This window comes from Lynx rufus, unplaced genomic scaffold (assembly GCF_022079265.1).
Source record: "Lynx rufus isolate CCGP_SWC_20201006 ecotype Redwood Valley unplaced genomic scaffold, mLynRuf1.p SCAF_1, whole genome shotgun sequence".
Classification (NCBI taxonomy): domain Eukaryota; kingdom Metazoa; phylum Chordata; class Mammalia; order Carnivora; family Felidae; genus Lynx; species Lynx rufus.
This window is the reverse complement of record NW_025814823.1, coordinates 198,203,950-198,226,900: the sequence shown is the minus strand read 5'-3', so window position 1 is coordinate 198,226,900 and position 22,951 is coordinate 198,203,950. Positions and strand designations below refer to the sequence as shown.

Here is a 22,951-nt window from a genome sequence, read left to right as displayed (position 1 = left end):
ATTATTCAAGCTTTTCTCCCCATGACATTAATCAGACATGCAAGATCATTTCTACCACCAGCATGTTTTGATTTTTGCAAGAATTAGTTTCTTCCCCATGTAATTTATAACAAGTCTTTTTACTCACTATCATACTAGATGGCATTTTTTCTCAGGCTCTAATTTGCGTTGTAGAAGAACATAAGAAGGCTCAGTTCCTCTAGTCAGGACAATCTAGGTCAAACAGATGTCACAGTAATGTTTTGTTCACTTTTTCCTTGTGGCGGTGCTCATTATTACATATGAAGGATTGAGAAGGCAAATCATTATCTTCTTGCCAATTTAACGTGGGAATCCTTTTTAATGTGTATAACTTTGAAAAAGATTGGCTTTTCACCAACACAGCTTTAAAATGCTAAATTCATATAAAGTGAATGTATTTGATCTCAGACTTTTCTAGTTTTGATTGAGGTTGGTTCCATTCTGTGTGTTGTTTCTACAATATCTTATGTGTGACCCAACACAATTTTTAACTTGGTAATTGGTGTTCTTTCTATAATTGTATTTATTCCTCTTTTCCAAAGCTCAAAACTTGACAAATTTTCTATCTTCAAGATGGCCAAATTTAGGTCCAGTGAAAGATAGTCTTGAAGAGCTGTCTTTATTATTTTTTTTAAGTTTATTTTTATTTATTTTGAGGGAAAGAGAGCAAGCAGGGGAGGGGCAGAGGGAAAGGGAGAGAGAATCCCAAGCCGACTCCGCGCTGTCAGCGCAGAGCCTGATGCAGGGCTCGAACTCACAAACTGTGAGAGTTTAACCAACTGAGCCACCCAGGTGCCCCCAAGAGTTGTCTTTATAACCAGCTATTTCCCTGTAGGTATCTCTTTCCCCTTAACACACATTCAGTAGAAAAACACTTTACCTTTTGACTACTACTGTGCTTTGCAGTATAATTTGTTTCATAGTCTCTTTGATAGAAGTCTCGTCTTGACCTTTCGTAAGCAATTCTTGTCTTCATATTTGCTGCAGTTCACCCATTTCTCCATATACATACTTGCCTCCGTTCCTCCAGAGACAGCCTAGGATTCTCTGTCTCACAGTGATGACAGGTGCCTCTAACAGACTGTCTAGGAAGGAATGTATACTTCATCCCTTAAACTCACTCTTCCAGTGATTTAGATTTTGAAGCATCTTTCCAGAAGGTGGAGGTGGCATCACCTCTAGTAAAACTTGTATCATTGTTTTGTTGCAAAGACTTGGCAAAACTTAAATGGAAACAGCACCTTTGTGCCCCATACATTTATGGCAGAAATGACAGTGCCAGGTTGGGGATATGGATATGCTGAAAAGCAGATGCTATGTGTTAAGAATATAAGAAAAGTCACCTAAAACTCTTTAAAAACCAGAGCAGTATAGAGTAGTCTTTGGTGCTGGGGTTTTGGAGAGCGGGGGAGAGACCTGCCTCATAACTGATGGGACCTTGGGCAGGTTACTTCTTAAGTCCATGTTTTCCCATTTGTTACAGCAGAGGTAAGACCACTTCCCACTTTTCCCTCAGATGGTTTGGAGGAGTCAGTAATAAAACCAGTTTTATCTTTACAGTCTCTGACATTTAGAAAGCATTTAGTGAATGGTAGCTTTTACTTTTAGCTGACCTGTGGGCTAAAGAAAAAGGAAACAAAAATGAGTTCTAGGTGATATCATCAGGGTGCTTGAGGGAGTATGATAATCCGGAGACTCTGAGAGCCAGAAGAAGGAGGTGGCCTCAAAGGAGTGAACATCAGGTGGGTTTATCATGTTAGGTTGCAGCATTTATGCAGACAGGGAACAGAGCCAGTTCAAGATTTACCCAGTCATTAGAGAGAAGACAAGTTTCAAGTCCAAAGGATAAGAAAACAGCCTGCTGTTTTTATAAGCAGGCTGAAGAAAATTGCTCACCCAAACTGTAAAGGATGGGTTAAGGTAAACTCTGCAAGAAATGCCAGAAAATACCAAAAACAGGGACTATAGGAGAGAGACCGTGACCTGTGTGGAGAGTAAAATTGGTAGAGCTTGGAGTAAATAGTTGTAAATGTGTTCTGGGCTAAAGGTGTCAATCCCTGCCATATGCAGGGCAGCTTCATCAGAGCAATAGTTTTGTTTGTGTTTTGTGTCAGATGGCAGTAAGGACTGTGAGAGACATTGAGGAGAGTGCCTGCATCCCAGCACTACGCTGGACACAGAAATTATAACTGTAAACTAGTCACGCTCCCTTTTTCCTTCAAATTGCGTACAGTCAAGTGGACCATCTTAGAGAGTAGGGGCAGGCAGCTAGGGGAAATGAGGACAAAAGGCGAATAATGAGGTATGATTTCCATTGCCGGAGTCTAGTAGGAGGATCCTCTTTTACTAATCCCTACCTCCCCGGCCCTCAGTCTGTGCCTATGACAGGAGGCACTAAAGCCCAGTGGGAGAGGGAGTGGGTGTATTTGAGTTAGAAGTCCACTTTCTGGGGATGGGCACCTCTTTACTAAGCAATACCACAGGGGCTAAGAATGAGTCTGATTTCCCAGTTTACTTTTTTCTACGTGGCCATACCCGACTCCAAAAACATGATCCTGTTACTGTGAAAGAGAATTACATATTAAAGATCTTATTTTTCTTTTCAAAAGATAAAACTAAAACTTCCCTGTAAGTGTGAACTAATACAATATGTTGTTTTACTTTTAAGAATTTTTGCTTTTTTTCCTTTCCTAAACAATTGAAAATAATATGTTTCTACTAGCTATCCCTTGGCTTTTAATATAAATTTTTATTTTGCAATATAAATGGTATTTGCACAGACTACCTAACCTAAAATTATACTCAAACCTGAATACATGATGGATAGATGACCCAGAACGGTCATGGAGAGTGATATACTAGATGTTAAAATAAAGAATTGGCAACGTTCCATGACATTTAAGAATTTCTCTCTCTGTCTCTCTTTTTTTTTTTTTTTTTTTTAATTTCTCTTTCTAGGTAGAATGGCGAATGCAGATCTGGTAAAGTATGGTTTGGCCGATGTGGTAGAAAATCCTGGTATCATCACCGATATAGGGATGAAGGCAGTCAATGAAGTTTTTTCCTGTATCAAATACCTGGCAATTTATAATTGCCCCCATCTACATAACCCATACAATTGGATCTCAGGTACTGTAGGCTTAACTAAGGCTATGTCTGACTGGTATCAAAAGTAATATGTTTTTCTTTTTTTCTCTGTGTGGTTACGAATTGCATTCCTATTGTAAAAATGTAGATATTTTGTATGGATCGTTCGTACAAGTTCTGGGAACCTTTGATAACGAACTTGGAATTCTGTCAGTGCTTCTTCGAACTCTGAAATTCTCTGCCTAGAAATTGGCACTGTCTAGGTTATGGATTCAACTTCCCTGATTTTTATATATATTTCATTCAGTCAGGGACATAAAATTAATGTTAGCAATTGTTGCCTGGGATATTTGTTTTCTCTGAATTACCTTCAAATGGCACATCATCTGAAAGGACAAAGTGGGTATGTATTTAAAAAAAAAAAAACAAAAAAAACTTTAATTAGGTGACATGTTTAACATTAACTTGTATTGAACTGTTCAGTTGCCTTAAAATCCTTGGCTATTTCAGCTTTCCTCTCCCCACCTGATCCCTTATGTGTACAAGTGTGACTTTTGTGATTGATATGTTTCCTTATTTGGGGGGGGTTCATTTTCCTCCCTGAGTTTCTTTAAGGCCCTTCTTGAATACCTAAATTCACAAACCTTTAAGTGAATTCAGAGCTAGAGAACTTTTGTTGTGACATCATCTTTCACCAAACCAGGCCCCCTCACTGCCACCCGCAGAACAGCTCCTCTACTGTCTGCGCTGCCTCACAGGGGTACTGCGGCCCCTTGCAGGGCCGTCTCCAGCCTATCTTCTTCGGGCTCTGGGGCATCTGCTGAGATGACTCATTAGAATGGCCATGTCTCCCCTGCTGGAAGTGAAATCCTGTCCCTGGCCCAGCTGCACCAAAAAGTTATTGGGAAATACAAACTAGGTTGTAGCAGGCATAGATCACTTTTAAAAAATAACATTTATTGGATTTTTGGTTTGTTTGTTTTCTTAAATACAGAAGAGTATAAAGAAGAAAACAAAAAATGGCCTATAATCCCATCACTCAGAACTCCTGTTAACACTTAAAAACTAAAAGTAATACATGCACTTGATAAACAATACCAAACAGTACAGAAAGGTACAAAATGAAAAGTCTCCTCTTCTCAAAGGTAACCACCATCAACGGTTTCTTATATATTCTTCTGGACAGATTATTTTGTGCATATTGCAGCCTATACATGTATTGCATTTCAAAATGATTTATATATACAAAAGGACCTTACTATGTGTATCCTCTCCTGTAGCTTGTTTTTCACACTCGGAATATTTGGGAGAGCTTTCCATAGCAATATTCAATTCTCCTTCATTCTTTTAAAAGAGCTGCATAATGTTGTATTAAATGAATGCACCAACATCTTTTTAACTAGTGTCCTATTGTTGAAGAGGCCTGTAGGTTGTTGAATGAATCACATTTTAAATCAAGGCTGACTTGGTTTCCAGTTAATGGTTCCCAAGCCATGTAGTTCTCACAGTGAAATTAGGTAAGGAAACATCATAGGTTAGTCAACAAGTTTTTGAGATCATGAGAGAAGAGCAAAGTTCTTTAAAGAAAAAGGATTGGAAAGTATTTGTGACCTATAGCAAAATTCATCTGTAGTGGAGAAAATGGAGAAAATGTTAGTTAAATTCTCTGGCCATGCCATTTCTCCAACAGACCACTCAAGATGGACTCGATTGGTTGATATCAACTTAGTGCGGTGCCACGCTTTGAAGCTGGACTCCTTTGGCCAGTTTATTGAATTGTTGCCCAGCCTGGAGTTTATTTCACTAGACCAGATGTTTCGTGAGCCACCCAAAGTAAGTCACATTTGTGGGATTTTTTATTTGTTTTAATACTCAAGGAAAAACACAAAACCTAAGTGATTTTCTTTCTAATAATATGCCTTTACATTATAATTAGACTTTTTACTGCTAGCTTCAGTGAAGGCATAAAGGTTATAGTGTTACATGGTCCCTTGTTCTGGTAAGGGGTCTCCAGAGAAGGGGAAGGAAAATGTAAGTGGAAAGCTGTCTCTGTCAGTTCTACAAACAAGGTTAAGGTAAAAGCAATGGTGGAAATTTGAGCCAAGCCAAATTTATTACTCAGTTAGTTGGGAGAATAAATCTTTACTTAGGAACCTCAAATATATGGGGTGCCTGGGTGTTTCAAGTAGGTTAGGTGCCTGACTCTTGATTTTGGCCCCAGGTCAAGATCTCGTGGTTTGTGAGATCGAGCCTCCCCCTGACCCCCAGTTGTGTCAGGCTCTGTGCTGATAGTATGGAACCTGCTTGAGATTCTCTCTCTTTTTCTCTCTTTGCCTCTCTCCCCTGCTTGTACTCAGGCTCTCTCTCAAAATAAATAAACATTAAAAAAAAAAAAAAAAAGGAACCTCAGATATAAATAAGAATTAGGGATTTATTTTGGAAATGTTTTACTTTGCTGTTCTCTTTCCTGTGCATATCCTGAAAAATCTGAGATTGTCTAGTTGTTCAGAATGTTATTTTTAAACTACTTCACAAATAACACTTCATTCGCCCTGTAATAAAAACTTGATGTTTCAACTAATTATCTTCTCTCTCCTCAGTTTTTTTTTCTCTTCTCAGTTCTTAATTTTTTTTTTTTTAATGTTTATTTATTTGAGAGAGACAGAGTGCAAACTGGGGAGGAGCAGAGAGAGAGGGAGACCCAGAATCCAAAGCAGGCTCCAGACTCTGAGCTGTCAGCACAGAGCCCGACACGGGGCTCGAACCCACAAACCGTGAGATCATGACCTAAGCTGAAGTCTGATGCTTAACCAACTGAGCCACCCAGGAGCCCCTCTCCTCAGTTCTTAATGGTCACATTCCCACTGTTGGAAGCAGTACAATATAGTGGGGGGAGGCTCAGGATTTGAGGTTAGAATGTGGGGTTTCAGGTCGCAGCTATAGCACAGACCTCTTTCCACTGTGCATTTCATCACCTATAAATCCAGACTGATAACACTTTGTCTTGCTTGCCTTTAATAAGGTCCTTTATGCATATGTGAAAGTCGTGCTATGTAAATATTCTTACATAAAGATGAAGGAATGTTAAAAATGAAGTGTTCTGTACTAACTTCAATGAACACGCATGTGGTTTCGTCTTGCCTTAGGGCTGTGCTCGAGTTGGTCTAAGTGCAGGCACGGGAATCGGGGTTTCCTCGGCCCTTGTTAGCAACCAGAACTCCAACAATGACAATGACAATAATGCCCAGAATAATGCCAACATCCACGATAACAATCACCATCATCCAGATGACTCCGATGAGGAGAACGACTTCCGGCCAGACCTGCAGCCAGGAGAGCAGCAGTTTGCAGCCGACGGTAACCCAGATCTTTTGTGAGCTCCAAACAGAAATGATTTTTACTTTGGATTATATTTCTCTGACTGACCCTGTTCTGTTCCCTTCTTCCCCCGTTTCAGTTTGTCACTTTACACATTGTGGGGACCTGGTTGGGCAGATGGGGTGGGTGGTGGATGAAATGTGCCTGTCTGCTTATTCGTTTCAAAGCCATGATGCCTCTCGTCCGTAAAATCTGTAAGGGTGCATACAGAATGGGAAGGACGCGTCAATGCTGTGGAATTTGGGTACAGTGAGCCTTAGAGGCCTGGCTTAACTGAAATTTAACTTTCAGGATTTGGGCAAAAGAGCATCCCATTCTATCTCCCTGACCGATAAATAGGTAAATTCAATTTCATTGTGGAGACTATTTTTGGATGTTCCTAGATCTGACAAAAATGAATACCAGTCACGTGCTAGATATTGTGTTGGGCACCTCTCACTTGCCTTTCATCATTAAGTCTCAACAGCCACCCAACATATTAGGTACCTGAGCTAATAAAGACCTGTTGGATTCACTTATGTAATTATCCATGCAGCTCTTCAGTATTGACTAAACACCTGCTATGTCCAGCCCCTGTGTTCTTAGTTAGGCTTCATCTGCCCCTCTGTTGGTGAGTGAGGATGGAGGGAAGTTGTGTTCTTACCACGTTTTCCAGTTTCCCGGTTGACCCTCAAGAACTGGAAAAAGAATCTCTCCACGCCATCTTGTTAGCGTTGTCCTTTTGCTCATTTTCTTGGACACAGTAATTAATGAGAAATAGGGTGCCCTGAGGTTCTGTAAGTGCTTTCATCATGAAAGCACACTGTGTGTTGAGCACGCTTCCCTTTGGGATTGCTCCAAGAATACAGGTCCCGACTGAAGAGTCATCTGTAGGCATTGTCTTCACTTTCTCACTGCACATGTTTTCTGCAGAACTCTCCATTTTGGCTCTCGGTAAAGTCACCAGTGGCTCTGTTAAGAAAGATGATGGTCATTTCTCCACTTGCATCTTATTTAACATCTCAGCAGCATTTGTCATTCTTGTCCACTGCTACCTTCCTTAGATAACTCTTGGCATCTCTGAAACCATCTTCCTGGTTTTCGTAGTGTCTCACTGGACGTGTCTGCTCAGTTTCCTTTGCCTGCGGCACCTTCTCTACTCTACTTTGACTCTCCATCTGTCTGTCTCTCTCTACACATTTTCTCTAGATGAGCTCACTCACCCCCAGCTTCGGTACCAACTATATGCTAACGAATTCCTAACCTTTATTTCTAGCTTCAATCTTCTTACTTCTTGAGGTAATTTACAGTTATGTACAACTTTATCCTTTTTATTTCTACATGAGTACTTTTAGGAATTTTAAACTTAGGGTTAAATCTCTCCCCTGACATCCTCCCTGCAAAATACAAAAACAAAAGTGCAGAGTCAGCAGGTGCTAGGACTGAAGGAGGGTGAGTGAGGTCAGGTATTGTCTCTTTGCCTTCTTGTCCCTAAGTACCATCACATAGCACCATGAGGACCTGGACTTCAGAGGACACAGACCATCCATGAGAAACTGTTACAGCAACCGCAGTGCAGACCTCCCCAAATCCTAGGGACCCCATCGTGGTTGGAGTGGATGCACTGGACAGATGATAGTCTCCAGGAAGTTACATGGCCATAGGCTTCTCAGTACAGAATGGAGAATGCCTTCCTTTATGAAATCACATATTGGTGCAGCAGAGATCAAAACGTGTGCAAGAACACTGTATTTGGTTCATGAGAGAGCAGTGGAACCTTACTAACATGTGAAACTAAGATCTCAGGAGATGAGACACTTGCATACAGACCACATTTTGAGGAATAGTGTTGTCAGGTACTCTATCTTCAAATGCCATGAAAGGCTAAGAAGCAAAAGGAATGAATACAGAAATGCCTAGATTGAAGAATCAAACAGTTTCAACCAGAGGAAGGCCAGGAACACCAAAGATGATGGCAGCACTTGTAGAGAAATGCCTATGGTCATATACATTGGTTCCACACATCTCTCTGAGTTGGCAAAATATTTATTTGTATTTGTTACTATATTATTTACCAGTTTGATTCTTTTAAGTAAGAAATAAGGAGCTGGGATGTGACTTTTGATCAAAACCAGAAGTGGAAAGATTTCAAATAAAAAAGAAGTGAAGAAAAATATAATTTAAATAGCAGTACAGGGAGTGGGACTTAGCATTTGTTGAAATGACTGACATTGATGCTTCTACTCTACATGCGAACTTAACAGTAGCTTAAAAATTACTTGAGTTTTGAAAGTGGTATTGACATGTTGATTTAACTCAATTTACAATTTGAAAAGTCTTCATGCATGGGCCACTACCTGGTTTTTGGAACAACCCCAGAATGAAGCAGAGGCCCCCACTCTTTATTGTCTTGTGGTATTTAAACTTCATCAGCTTGCATGGAGTAGCAGAGTTTAAAAGAAGGGCATTGTAGAATTTTAAAAGCCATTTAATTTGCATAAGTTAAGTGTCTTTGTTTATAAACTCCTATAATCCTGTTTTTCAGTGAACATTATCATTAAGGTGATGTAGGGCTTCAGAAAATGATTTTATTGCTTGTAGAGTACTGTATTGACTTATCAGAACATTCTAATTTGATAAGAATATTATTCTTATATTTGCGCTTCCAAAATTCTTAAGATTTAGAATGCTTTATTATGGGCTAGTTATGTTAATTGAAAATGTAAGTTCATTACCTGCATTTTACAACACTCTAAAACAGGAGTAGGTGTCCATATTTTAGTAATTTGCCATAAAATGACCATGTGTCAAAATCATGCTTCTGTAATTGCTAACACATGTTGCCAAATTGCTTTAATATAATTACCTTTGAAGTAATTATAACTACAAAGCATAGTTTTGCCTATATATCATTTTACCAAATTTCTATCTTGATTTAACACATAAATCCCAGGTACTTACCTACTTTTAAAAATTGTGTACCCTGCTCCCTTCCTTCACCACTGCCCTCTGCCCTCCATTAACCTAAATTAATCTAAGTGAAACTGTTCTGCAGCCTTTGTTTTTGGCAGTGGTTCTCAAACCTTAGTGCATCAGGATTACTTGGAAGACTTGTCAGAACACAGGTTGTTGGGCTTAGCCTTCAGAGGGTCCAAGCTAGTAGGGCTGGGTGGGGCCAGATAACTTTCATTTCTAACAAGTTCCCGAGTGATGCTAATGCTGCTGGTCTGGAGCCGCCATTTGAGAACCATTAATTTTCGGAAAATCCTTATATTTGAAGCCCGAGAATGAGCTACAATGTTAAAAAAAAAAAAAAAATCACAGTAAATGCATTTTATTTTATATTTTGGGCAGATAACTGTTAACCAGTAAATATTTCTGATACTAGAAATGGTTACATATAAAATCATTTTGTTAAAAGGCAGTGAGTTCTCCTTTATTTTTACAACATTTAATAAAGGTTATAAAGGCAGTGAGTTCTCCTTTATTTTTACAACATTTAATAAAGGTTATAAATTTCTAATCAGGTTTTATATAAAAGAGACCAGTTATATATCTGTAAAAACAGCTCAGATCCATTAAGGTTTATGACTATGTTTTGTAACAGGATTTTTTACAACCGAGATAACATTTCAGCTGAACAAAACGTTTGGTAAACGTTGATATTTGATTAAAAGATTGTTTACATAATTTCTGTAAGTTAAAATCATTCTGAAAAAAAGGTACTGCCCTGATGATAAAATATCATGACACAAAAGCATCTAAACCAAGAATCATGTCCTCTCTTTTCTTTATCACCACCTCCTTGCTCTCTATGACAAGGACTTGTTACTATCTTCTAAAAATCTCCCCATTTGTTCTCCATTCTCCTTGCCCATTGTACCACCACTGTGCCACATCAGGCTTTAATACCTCTCAGACTGGTCTCCCTGCTTTCTCTCTTGATCAGCTAAAATTAAGTCTTAGAGCAGCAAGGGCAGTCTTGTTAGAACATACACCAGACAGGGCGCCTCGGTGGCTCATTCGGTTAAGCGTATGACTTTGACTTGGGCTCGGGTCATGATCTCACGGCTTGTGAGTTCGAGTCCCGAGTCGGGCTCTGTGCTGACAGCTCGGAGCCCGGAGCCTGCTTTGGATTCTGTGTCCTTCTCTCTCTGGCCCTCCCCCACTTGTGCTCTATCTCTCTCTATCAAAAATAAACAAATGTAAAAAAAAAAAAAAACATATACCAGGCGACATGGCTCCCTTTCTTAAGACTTTCTAGTAGCTTCCTATTGCCTTAGGAAAAAAATCCAGTTTCTTGATTTGGGCCATAAAACCCTACGTGATCTGGCCTGTCCTCACCTCGTGCTGCTCCCCACCTCACCCACCACACTTGTTGTGAGCCAGGCTCGCACCTCCTGTTACACTAACTGCTGCCTCTCAGGATGGCCCTCCCTCCATCTTTGCATGGCTGGTTCCTTCTTGGTATTAGGTCTTAGTTTAAATGTTAATCTCAGAGATATCTTTCCGTACCACCTTTTTATTAAGTTACAATTGGCATGCTAGCTTCAGGTGTACCACATGATGATACTTACAAATATGTTGTGAAATGATCACCACAATAAGTCTAGTAGACATCTGCCACCATACATCGTTACAGCCTTTTTTCTTGTGACGAGAAATGCTAGAATCTACTCTGTCAGTGACTTTGACATATGCAGTACAGTATTAGCTGTAGCCACCATGCTGTACGTCGGTCACATCCTCATGACTTGCCGTCAGGAGTTTGTACCTGCTGACCAACTTTCCACCTTAAGTAGCCACCAATTTATTCTCTTTTGTTACATTAAATATTACTATCAGATCTCTTTATTATTGTTTATTAATAGTTCTTCCTTTCCCCAATTGGAGTAACCTCCATGAGAATAGAGATCTTGAATATAATCACTGTTTCTTCGCACCTGGAACAGTAGCACGTTGTGGTAGATGCTTAATAAATACTCAAATGAATGAAGATCATGAAAGAAATTAAGTATAAAGTAACTTTTGGATATGATATTAAACACCTAAAAAACCTTATCACATGGACATAGGAATGTACTTCTCTGATGGTTCATCTCTGTCTGGGAGAAATAATTGTAAGCTTTTCAGCGAGGCTTTCTAAGCTTTTCACAATTTGGGGTCCAGGCTACCTGTTTAGCCTTGTTTGCTCTTACACCCTCATCTCAACACAAACACTTTTTCTTTTTTATCACTGGGATACTTACTCTCCAGGAAAATGTAACCTGCATCCTGGTGTATAGGAAGTATCACTTCATATCAGTGAAAACTTCCCTGCCCACCAGGAAAACCAGTTGTTCCTTTTTTTGTCATTATTCCCCTTGCAGTTGGACTTTTTTAGCACTTAGCAAGTCTCTTCTGACCTTATTCTGCATTTCTGACATCTCTGTTAGAATGTGTGCATTCTCTTTGAGAGCAGGGACTATAAATTCTCCATTTACTCACTGTCCGTATATTGTAGGTTCAGGAAACACCTCAGTTCAAATCCTAGCAGATTACTAACCTTTTCCTTAATTGTGCATACAGGAGACTAATAATAGTGCCCTTACAAGATTGCTTTAAGAAATAAGTAAGGTTAGAGTATGGACACGTTGATTACCAACTGCTGTTCATAACTGCTCATAAGAATTAAATGAAGAAAATTGATTGGTCTTTTATCATGACAGGTTTGTATGCAAGGTCAGCCCACCTTTGGGCACTAAATGTAGAATATTGAGGGCTAGAGCTGGGCAGGAATTGGAGATGGGGGGCCGAACATGGGGGGGGGAATGTGTTTTAGTGTATATTAAAGACCAAAGCAAATCCCACTGTCCCCATAAAATCTCAGATTTCACTGTTGTATATTCCAGAGACACCTAGCTGAATGGTGTCTTCTGTCATAATCCTATTTTGCCTTGTTTGTTGACTGTATGAGTTTGTCTTGTCTACCTAAGTAGTTTCTTTAGTTCTTTCAGAACAGGATCTTGTTTTCTCTTTGTTGGTTTGTTCATTTCACCCAGATGGTTGGTTGGTTGATTGATTTGCCAGCCATAGTCATTGAGCACCCCTAGGTACTGAGGATACAGTGACGAACAGGGTGGACACAGTCTCTGCTGCCCTGTGTCGTGGCCGAGCTGTAATGTGAAGGATGGTACTGCTGTTATCCTGACTCAATCTGAGATCAGGCATACAGGCTTAGGCTGTAAGAGGGCACTAGATGGACAGCCTTGAATGCTGACTTGAGGGATTTGAATTCAATCTTGTAAAAAGCTGGCAAAGCCAGGAATTCTTTTATTTAGGGTCCTCTTGGAAAAGTGACCATTTTATCTTAAGAGGATAAACTGATTGAGGTTATCGGTCTGAAACTGCGCTCGTCTTCTGGGAAAATGTAAATAAAATCACACGTTCTCATTCACGTATAGGCATTAGTAACTGCCACGAATTCTTTGATGCCAAACACCTGAGTGGTACTAAAATTTCAAAGTGCACTTAGTTTATTTGTTGGTAATCCTTGTCACGTGTTAGCCAAAAATGATACCACAGCCTCCAGAGAGTAGGAGAGGACACGTACAGTTTGAGCGTGCTTGCCCAATACATCGTGGTTTCAGCTGGCAAGTACTATCATCGCTTATAAAATGATCATAAGGCTTCCGGTAGCTGGCACACAGCTGCCTCATAGAGCCATTCCTGTCAACCCCTTCAGGAATGAACGTGGTGCTTTTCTTCTGCCGGCTGTGTGCCGTTCTCCCTGCTCTCGTCCTCCGGTGATGGACTCGCTCCCCCACGTGCTCCTTTCCCATCGTGATTTCCTGTCCCATGGAATAACTGAGTGCTCCTTGTTCACGGTCGGTCTCACGAAGCCCAGTTACAGGCTGTCCTTCCCGAGTGGGCCTAATAATCACAGGGCCGTTCATTTCTCTGGGGTGCCCCAGACTTGCCTGCTGTGCTGGTTTTTGTAGACCTCTCCTGTTTCACTTTGTGTTTATTTTTGTTAAAGCATTGAATGAGATGGAAGACATGGTGCCAGAAGACGGAGAGGTGGTGGCTGCGAGCGGACGGGAGACGGCAGCTCGCAGTCAGGCGGTCATCCCTGTGGATGTTGACGAGGAGCAAGCAGGTAATCCTGTGACTCCCACATTCGTGGTTATGAAAACGCAGGCCTGACTCTAATGAAAGTAAAGCACTCAGCGTGATTTGTTTTTTAATATTGTAGCTAACGATGTGTTATATGCTATTTATTATTGAGGCCTGCCTGTGTTAGAGTGGTGGTCTTGCTGCACATTTATGTATCTTACTAAGGTCTGGTTAGTTATTTTGCGTAACTGTGGTAACAACTCCTCTTTCTATATTGGTGTTCACACATGCGTGTTTATGTAGAAAGACAGCCCTCAAATTGTGATTGAGAAAATAAATGACCTGATTAAGTATTTTGCTTGTCCTCTCTCTCCCTTCATTTTGGTGGGGAGGAGCAGGAGTGGAAAGGTTGACCCAGTTTAGTTAACAGAGCAAGATCTAGTCTCCATTTGCCGTTGGGTGACTTATGGCAGGCGATAGAGTCATAAGGCCCCGGAAGATGACCTTATACAACCCTGCATTTTACAGGTGGAGAAACTAATAGTGTTTCAGAATGAATTTGCATAACTTGTTTAAGACCACTTCCCCGGTCATCAGGGGACAGAACTGAAATTACAGCTCAAATTTTTGCACTCCTGGTCTGTTGGAATGCCACCTTGTCTTTGAATTGAAAATATTTTAACTGTCCTTGGGGCGCCTGGGTGGCGCAGTCGGTTAAGCGTCCGACTTCAGCCAGGTCACGATTTCGCGGTCCGGGAGTTCGAGCCCCGCGTCAGGCTCTGGGCTGATGGCTCAGAGCCTGGAGCCTGTTTCCGATTCTGTGTCTCCCTCTCTCTCTGCCCCTCCCCCGTTCATGCTCTGTCTCTCTCTGTCCCAAAAATAAATAAACGTTGAAAAAAAAAAAATTTAAAAAAAAAAAAAAGAAAATATTTTAACTGTCCTTGTTTTAAGTGTCTTACAGATGCAGTCACTTATTCAACAAATATTAACTGAGTATTACTCTGGGCCAGGCATTGTACAGTGTAACAGGAACAAGACAGGCAAGGTTCCTTGGAGTTTACATTTTATCGGTGGAGTGAACTTAAGTCACTTTTCAGAGAGAATTGGGTCATAAGAACTAAACGTTTTTAAGGTATACTACCAAACAGAGAAAACATTTTTTACATAAATGCAGATACTCAAATAACCCAACCGTAACATGCATCGAGCCTTTCAAGAACATACCTGATGTATCCAGTGAGATAGTGTGATGCTCAGTTAAAGAAGGCAGAGACTTCTCACCAGTCCTGTAGGTGTCTGAGGTTCGGCCTCGTTTCCTTTGTCTTCATTCATACATTTGCAAAATTGGGAGAATAGCCTATTTTTTCAATAGGATTATTTTTAGGATGACTTATGTGACTTTTTCAAACAGTGAAGGTCCTGAAGGGGGCTGCTGTACGATCTTCTGTCTTGATCTGCCTTTACAAATGCATACTGTTGGTTGGCATATTAATCATACTCAAGGTTTTCACAATGCTTTAAATTTTAAAGTGCTTCCCAGTATCTTATCCAAGCGTGTATTCCGTTAATGTGAGTGGTAAGAGAGACTACTTAGAGCCATAGCATCTCCGTGAGTCCAGATCCCTGGCAACAGTACTTAAAGTGACAGCCTTTCTTCTTGGCAAAAAGTAACTGTTCGGCCTGTGCTTTTTTGTTTTAGGACCCAGTGGTCTTCAGCGTGTCGTAAAACCAACCCCAATTACTGTTCATGATTCAGAGAGTGATGATGAGGAAGACAGTCTAGAACTCCAAGAAGTCTGGATTCCTAAGAATGGTGCTCGGCGTTACTCTGAGCGTGAAGAAAAATCTGGAGAGTCCGTGCAGTCCAGGGAATTGTCAGGTGAGAGATGTTGTCTTGCCGGGACCTGTTAGTGGGAGTCATCATGAGAATTGGCAGACACACTTGACCTTTGTATAATGTGTCCTTACCACAACTTGTGGTGCAGTTAACGTATCCTTATGGAATGTGACAGGAGGCGAGAAGGGCAGTAGCCCAAGGGGGAGGGGAATCTGGGTGGTGCTCTCGAGGGCAGGTGTAGCACAACAAAAATATTCTGGAATCAAGGCTCAGGGAAGAAAAGACGTGAGGATTACTTCCACAGTAGAGGCTTTGTGGCATCAGGGTACCAGGGATTAGTGAGAGGCCTGGGCCTCACATGGGGGATGACCCCCGAGGCATCCAGAGCAGTGAGGAGACAACCACTCCCCAGTTGACAGTCTGTCCAGGTGTGCTTAGTGAATGTTGGTGGCTAGTTTGGTGCTTGAGGGAGTCCTGAAGTGTGTTCTTACAATCCCTGCCTCCCTTTGTATCTTAGTCAACAGCCTTCTACCCTTTTTCCTCACCAAGAAACTATAATTGTCTTAACCTTCAGTTCACTCTTCTTCCTTGTCTCTCCTTCCCCTCTGTTTCTCAGAACCACATGCTTACCACTATGAGAAAGGATGAGGTTTCTATACAAATTGTCCACTAATTTCCCTTGGGTACCCTACACCTTAATGTGTTTGAGTGCTCAGTATACATTTAACACTGAACCGGCAATATATACACACTTTTGTGTGGAAAGCTCGGTTCTTTAGACTTGGAATCGTTTACTAACCAATGACTGATTACTCAATTCTCATTTTGTTCCTTTACAGAAATTCGGGTATCTTCACACTGTGGTTGAAAGGGGATTTTACAGAAACTCAAATTTAGGAAAAGGAATGTGACCAGCTGACTAATGTTTCCTAGAAAGTTCAGTTTCTGAATTTAGGAACTAGATCTTCTGTCAGCCAGACAAAATCTTACTGAAGTATTCTTTTATGTACTCATTGAGCCTTACTGTGCCCCAGGTACTATGTTAAGTGCAGTGAGGGATGCAGAGATGAAGACGTCATGACCCCTCTCTCTCTAGGGAACCTCTAGTCTGGTCGAAGAGTTGGGTCAGAAATCTAAACAGTAATATTACAGGGCATATACTACGGGGCTTTGGGTGGGGGTGCAGAAGAGATTGGACAGAGGTGAAGGCTGAAGAATTGGTGAGAACAAAGGCCCTGAGGTAGCAAGGCAGGGTAGGTTGAGAGACAGGTTTGGGCTATAGCGTGTAGAGTGTGTATAGAGGGGACGAAACCAGAAGGGTAGTTTGGCATTAGATCATGATGGGCCTTGGAGGCTGAACTGAGGAGAATAAACCAGGTAGGCAGTAGAGACCACAGGGAGTTTTTTGAGCAGCTGAGTGATGTCACCATTATGCTCTAGGAAAACTAGTGTACGTTGTTTCCTGTTCCAGATTTACTCTTGCCTTTTGTCCAGAATTTGTACTGAAATCTTTTCTTTTCCTCGGGCCGTTCTTCTTTTTCTGTAAGCAGTAAGTGGAAAAGGCAAGACTCCACTTCGAAAGAGGTACAGCTCCCATCAGATGGGCCAGTCGAAGCAGTGTCCCCTCGAGGAAAGCAGCTGTGAGAAAGGCTGTCAGGTCACCAGTGAGCAGATCAAAGCCGATATGAAAGCAGCTAGGGATATTCCTGAAAAGAAAAAAAACAAGGATGTGTATCCCAGCTGCAGCAGCGCCACCGCCAGCACAGCGGGAGCCTCCAGCTCACACAGCACTGCTTCTCAAAGCCCCGACTTTGTAAGGACGGTGAACAGCGGCGGCTCTTCCGAGCCTAGCCCTTCAGAAGTGGATGTGTCCAGGCAGTGTGTCTGCTCCCCCGGTGGGTCAGAGGACTCTGAGGCCATGGAGGAGGGAGATGCAGAGAGTTCTGTCTGCCCCAGATGCTGCTGTCACAGGCCCCAGGAACCCCAAAGGAGAACTAGCAGGTGTTCTGATGAGGAACGTCCTTCAACCAGCCGAGCCTGTGTTGTGAATGGCCCGGATGGTACGAGATCCGCCTTTTCCTTTAGGACTCTGCCACAAGGGGGGTCTTCAGGCCCAGCACATGATGAGAGGACTAATGGGAGTGGCTCTGGGGCTACAGGTGAGGACAGGAGGGGGAGCTCCCAGCCTGAGAGCTGTGACGTGCAGTCTAATGAAGACTACCCTCGGAGGCCCCTAACAAGGGCGAGGAGCAGACTCTCCCATGTACCGCTGGTATCTGAGTCAGGTATGACAATGCTGCCAGGATTAGCGACTGCAGGTTAGGCCTTGACAAGGGCATGAGCTCATTCTATATGTTTTCTTGCCTAAAGCCAGTTTGGCGGATTGAATTGTGTGTTGGGGGATCTGTGATCAATCATGCAGAGTTTGAACTAATTTTCAGCGGTGGGGGGTGGGGGCGGGGGCGGAGGGAGGTGTGTAAAAGAGCTTGTAAAACATCCACCCCAGGAAAACCCAAATAGTCAAGCCGCTAAGAGAGATATAATTGTGTGTATATTGACCCTAAATACAGTACTGATGCTGATGTCTAAGTCCCGTGTAACTCTGCTCCCATCCCACACTGAGGGGAGTCGTAACCCTCAGTGAAGCTTTAAACCTTAGCCAAAGGGTGAGGACCTCAAGTTGCCGAGGCTGGGGAACGTAACATAGGGGTTTGCCCCTCTGTCTGCCTCTGCAGTACTTAGTAGTTTTTCCTGAAATCTAGTTTTGCTTCCAGGTAGGTTTGCCAAGAGATGAGCAGGTAAGTGGGTAATGTAGCTGAGAATTCTTTTTGGTGAAAATACACTGAAAACATATATATATGTATGTATGTGTGTAATTTCATTAATATTTATGATGTATATGTCAAGGCATTGGGTTGGGTGGGGTAAGCACATTTCTCAACCATAGTTTTTATTTCTGACATTTTTAAGTAATCTCTCCTGCTTTTATTAAGTCATGAATAGCTATCAATGAATAATAATATATTTTAATTTTTTCCAGGTCTCCCTCACTTTTAAAATCTTAAAATCCGCTCCAGAATGTAGTTAGGGTGTTTTTGTTTACCAAATAGAACTGAGCTTATCAAATCATGTGGAGCTAAACTAAAAAAGAAGCTTTCATAAGATAAATATGAGCTCTTCCTTCACTATGTGCTAATCATCATAGTAGCATAAACTCATAATTAAATATAAGTTCTACTTCAACATTTCACTACGGTTTACAGACACTAGTTCTGGCGTACGATGAAAATACTTCCCCAAGCTGGAATTTTAAGTGTTTTATCATATCGTTTTTTTTTTTTTTTTAATGCATAACATAAAATTCACCATTTTAACCATTTTGAAGTATACATTTCTTTGGCATTAAATACATTCACATTGTTTTGCAACCATCACCATGTATCTGAACGTTTTCATCCTCCCAAGTGGAAACTGTGTGCCCATTAAACGGAAACTCCCCATGACGATGCCTTTTGTTGCATGGTTTTTCATGGTTGTAAAGTCACATCTACAAGTTTCCCCTTTCTGATTTCTTTATTTTTCTGCTGTGGAAGACCTTCCTTGAATATGCCTCCAGTCATTGTTTACATCTGATTTGTTTTTCATTTGTTTATTTTAGCTCTTTATTTTAACCTGCAGGCGGTGAGCTTTATTTTTTTATTCCAAATTATCACTAAGTTATTTCAGTACTATTCATTGACCTCCATTCTCATTCTTTTGAGATGCTTTTTTATCATGTACTTTACATATACTTAGGTTTATCTCTGGCCATTCTGTTCTGTTCCCGTGTTCTGTCCTCTTTCATTCTTCTTCTTCTTCAAAATTTCCTTGGCTAGTCATGCATGTCTCATTCATTTTTATGGTTGTATTTTATAATGATTTTGTCAGGCTCCACAAGCAAATCTTGGTTTTTGTTTAGAATTCCATTACATCGATCTACTGAAAAGATAATTGTCATTTTTACAGCATGGAGTCTTCCCACTTAGGCACTGTTCTGTCTCCCATTTTGTCTTTTGTCCCTGAGTAAACTTTTCAGTTGCTGCTGTTTTGGGGGGTTTTGTTTTGTTTTTATTTTTAATGTAAATCATTCATGTTCTGTTACCCTCTTTACCATTTCCTTCGGACTTGTTTCAGGACTAGAACTTGTCTTAGCTGAAATAATTCTCTAAAAATAAAAAAAAAAAATCTCATTTTTACTTTTTTAGGTAAATTACATCTGTTTTCTTGTGTGATTTTTTTTCAATTTGAGAAGGCTTCTAATGTGTGTGTAGCTGATCGTACAGTAGATATATGATTTCCTCATATTTTTTAAACAGTACAAATGTCCATTTACGTTCAGTAACAGCTTTTCTAGAGAAATGTCAAAGTGCTAATTTTAGTATTATCTGGATCTCATTTGGAAAGAACAAGTTATTTGAGTGGCTTTCAACTTGCTATTTTTGATCCAGCATGTTTTTGATATCTGTTGGCCATTCTGCTCTTCAGAGTTTTAAGGAGAAAAATACAGACTAATAAAAGAACAAACTTGATCGAGTGTTACGGATTTTTTAATATCACTTTATCAAAGAAAATGTTTGAGCTTTTACTTTGGTTTTCTTATGTAGTGTTAAAACTCTGTTAGAAGCTAACGTAGTTATGTCGTGAATTCTTATTTTCGGAATAAATGACTGTAAGTTGCTCTTTGTATCCTCACTGTATACTTTATAAAATAAATATCACAAAAATAACTAATTGGATTGTCAAAGAATAGCATTTAAGATTAATATGGTATGGTTCTCATAAATACTAACCTCTTTCCCTGACATCCCAAGACTGAATTGGTTTGTTTTCTGTATTTCTGTAGCATCTTCTACGCCAATGTTAACTATACTGTGTCATAATTCTGTGTTTTGCTGTCTGTCTTTCCAATAGACTGAGCTCCATGAGGGCAGGGAGAGTGTCTTCTTGTTTGCAATTTTATTCCCAATTTCTAGCATTGTGTGTTACATGGTTTGGGGCTCAGTGAATAATTGTCAACTTAATAAGTGGTAGGAACCAACATATGAGGTATGTTGATGCTGGTGGATGTATGAAATCACTATGAATTGTTCCTAAACAAAGAGGGAAGCATGAGAAGAAAAAAAAAAAATGACAAATTCTTTTTTTCTTTTACCTTGGGAAGGAAGCCTTTGTTTTTGATGCTTATCTACATATAAAGTGTGACTCAGTTTTGTAACTTTTCTTAGAAAATATGAACTGCCAATTTGGGCACTCTGGAGAGCAGGAAATTTAACCTTGAACCCCATGTTCTGATCAATTAAAGGGGAGAGGAAAGAGAGCAATCCAGGAAGGTGAAAAGTTTGAAAATCAGATCATGAAAAGAGAATGCTAAGAGAAGATTCTACTTTCAAAATTGTCCTGAAGGAATGGAAACAGACTTTTTTTTGGTTTTTGTTTTCATTTTTGGGGTACTGGGAGACAAACCAGTTCCTATTATTGGTTATGAATTTTGTCTGCCATGTGACATGTGCTGCGTTTAGCAGGTTCCTTGTCAATAAAGATGATGAGATTTTACGTGACGTTCCTTCAGGAATACTGTGGAAGAAGGCCTTTAGTGGGTTAGCTAGATCAGTAGTCCTCATCTTTTTTCTGAAACCCCAGGGTTTTGTTTGGGTTCAGGGTCTTTAGCAGAAGATTGATGGGTAGAACTCTGAGGCTCCCTTTTAGGTTTCACCAAGAGCAGCTGCTTCCAGTGGGTTTGCATAGTAAGATTTCCCAAAGATTTCAGATGGTGGAGGAAAGGTTCTGGTGTGTAAAAAGAAAAGCACTTAGATTAGATCTCTAGAGTCGTCTCTAACCCAAGCCTCTGGGAATTTGCAGCATTTGCACGTTGTTTCCCTGTCTTTCTTGCTAACCGTTGACGTTTGAGGTTACAGAAGTACCAAGTAGGATGAAAGCAGTGTGGTGAGATTTAATTCATGAAGATCAACCTAATTGCATGCAGTAAATGCTCTGCTACAGAATGCTTATCAAAAATGAGGACGGTGATTTTTTTTAAGTGTCTTGTCTTAGAATGTATATGTGCTTGTTAAAGTTTTAGAGATGAATTTAGACCTTGCATTTAGATAAAATCAAGATAAAATCAAGGTAACACTTGCTTTCGTAATTAAACTATCATGTGTTACAACAACACTAGTAAATGAGTCAGGGCCTTACTAAGAAGGATCTGGCAGATAAATGAGACCACAGGTTTTCTAGCATAGTGACGAGAACTAGATGGCCTGGCATTGCCTCCTGCTTCCACCCTTCCACGGCGGCAGGCTCTTCTGGTGTCCCATGTCTCTATTTCCTCATGTGTAAAACAGGGAGAATAATCTCTCTCAGAGGGCTGTTTTAAGGATTAAATTAGTTAATACAAGTAAAACGCTTAGAAAAGTGCCTGACACGCAGCAAGTGCTCAGTAAATATTTGCCATTATTGTTATTCCATTTACGTATCCGTCATGCATTTCGGTGAACGTTGAGTTCAATTCGTTCAGTAAATGTTCATTTTAGATCACTGCTAGTGGCTGACATTGACTCAAAGGTGAAATAAAGCGGTCTTGTTGCCTTCAAGGAGCTTTCGGTTTAAGTTGAGAAATAAGTTTACAGGGAATTACAGAACCATTTATAAGGTTTGGGGACCCAGGTGATTTGTTAGAGCAGGTGGTATTTGAGCTAGACCTTTCAGGAATGGATCGAATTTCAGAAAGTGAGGTCAGGAAAAGGTGTTCTGGGCAGAAGGAGCTAGAATGATTTTTGGCTTCAGATGCATTGGCAGTGGCAAATGACCAGGACATGGAGTAGGATAAAATTAAGAACAGGTGTCAGCCCTTGAAACATACTTACTAAGTTAGTAATTTACTAAGTTAGTAATTTAAAGTGGTTTAGCAGGAAAGTGGGGAGTTTAATTCACCAACAGTATTTTAGGATGGGTTGAGTGACTAAAGATGGGAATGTTAACTAGATTGCCGAGGCATGAAAAGGGATATCCTATTTGATGTCAGGAAGTCTGAGATCCTGGAGGGTGATGTTGTTTTGGAATAGTCAGTTGGAAATAGCAGTTATGTTCTATTGGGATATAATCCGATTATATTCTATTGGGAACCAAGTCCTAGATTTGAGAGTCACCTTGACAGAGTTCATACATACGCAGTTGAGCGCATTCTCTTGGAGGAAAGAAAGCTAAAAGCTGAAGTTTGGATTTTTCTCTTGCCTTTTCTAGAGGTTGCCAAAACAAAGCCACGGCATGCCATGAAGCGGAAACGGACAGCAGATAAGTCCACCAGTACCAGCGACCCTGTGATTGAGGATGACCATGTGCAGGTGAAGAAAAAAACCCTCGCTTAACTTTCAGTCTAGCCAATGTCCTGAATAATGACTCCAGATTCCATCTTTATACATATAATTTTTTTGCCCTAAAAGAGAAGAAATTGGTAACAGCTGCTTCGTAGCTTGTGCCAGTGAAAACATTTAAGCATTAAAAAAAACATCTGCA

At 40.6% G+C, this 22,951-nt stretch overlaps 1 protein-coding gene across 6 annotated transcripts in view; it reads left to right on the top strand.

Moving 5' to 3' along the window:
* Nucleotides 1–22,951, top strand: part of FBXO38 (F-box protein 38) — a 56,370-nt gene that overhangs the window by 25,911 nt on the left and 7,508 nt on the right. For 4 of the 6 annotated variants that reach the window (XM_047092532.1, XM_047092541.1, XM_047092567.1 and 1 more), the window contains 7 exons: nucleotides 2,980–3,150; nucleotides 4,799–4,941; nucleotides 6,255–6,465; nucleotides 13,484–13,603; nucleotides 15,260–15,439; nucleotides 16,948–17,682; nucleotides 22,679–22,779. In XM_047092532.1, coding sequence (XP_046948488.1) covers nucleotides 2,980–3,150; nucleotides 4,799–4,941; nucleotides 6,255–6,465; nucleotides 13,484–13,603; nucleotides 15,260–15,439; nucleotides 16,948–17,682; nucleotides 22,679–22,779 — 1,661 coding nt within the window. The remainder of the gene's footprint in view (nucleotides 1–2,979; nucleotides 3,151–4,798; nucleotides 4,942–6,254; nucleotides 6,466–13,483; nucleotides 13,604–15,259; nucleotides 15,440–16,947; nucleotides 17,683–22,678; nucleotides 22,780–22,951) is intronic. The other 2 variants (XM_047092558.1, XM_047092576.1) reach the window with 2 other exon arrangements.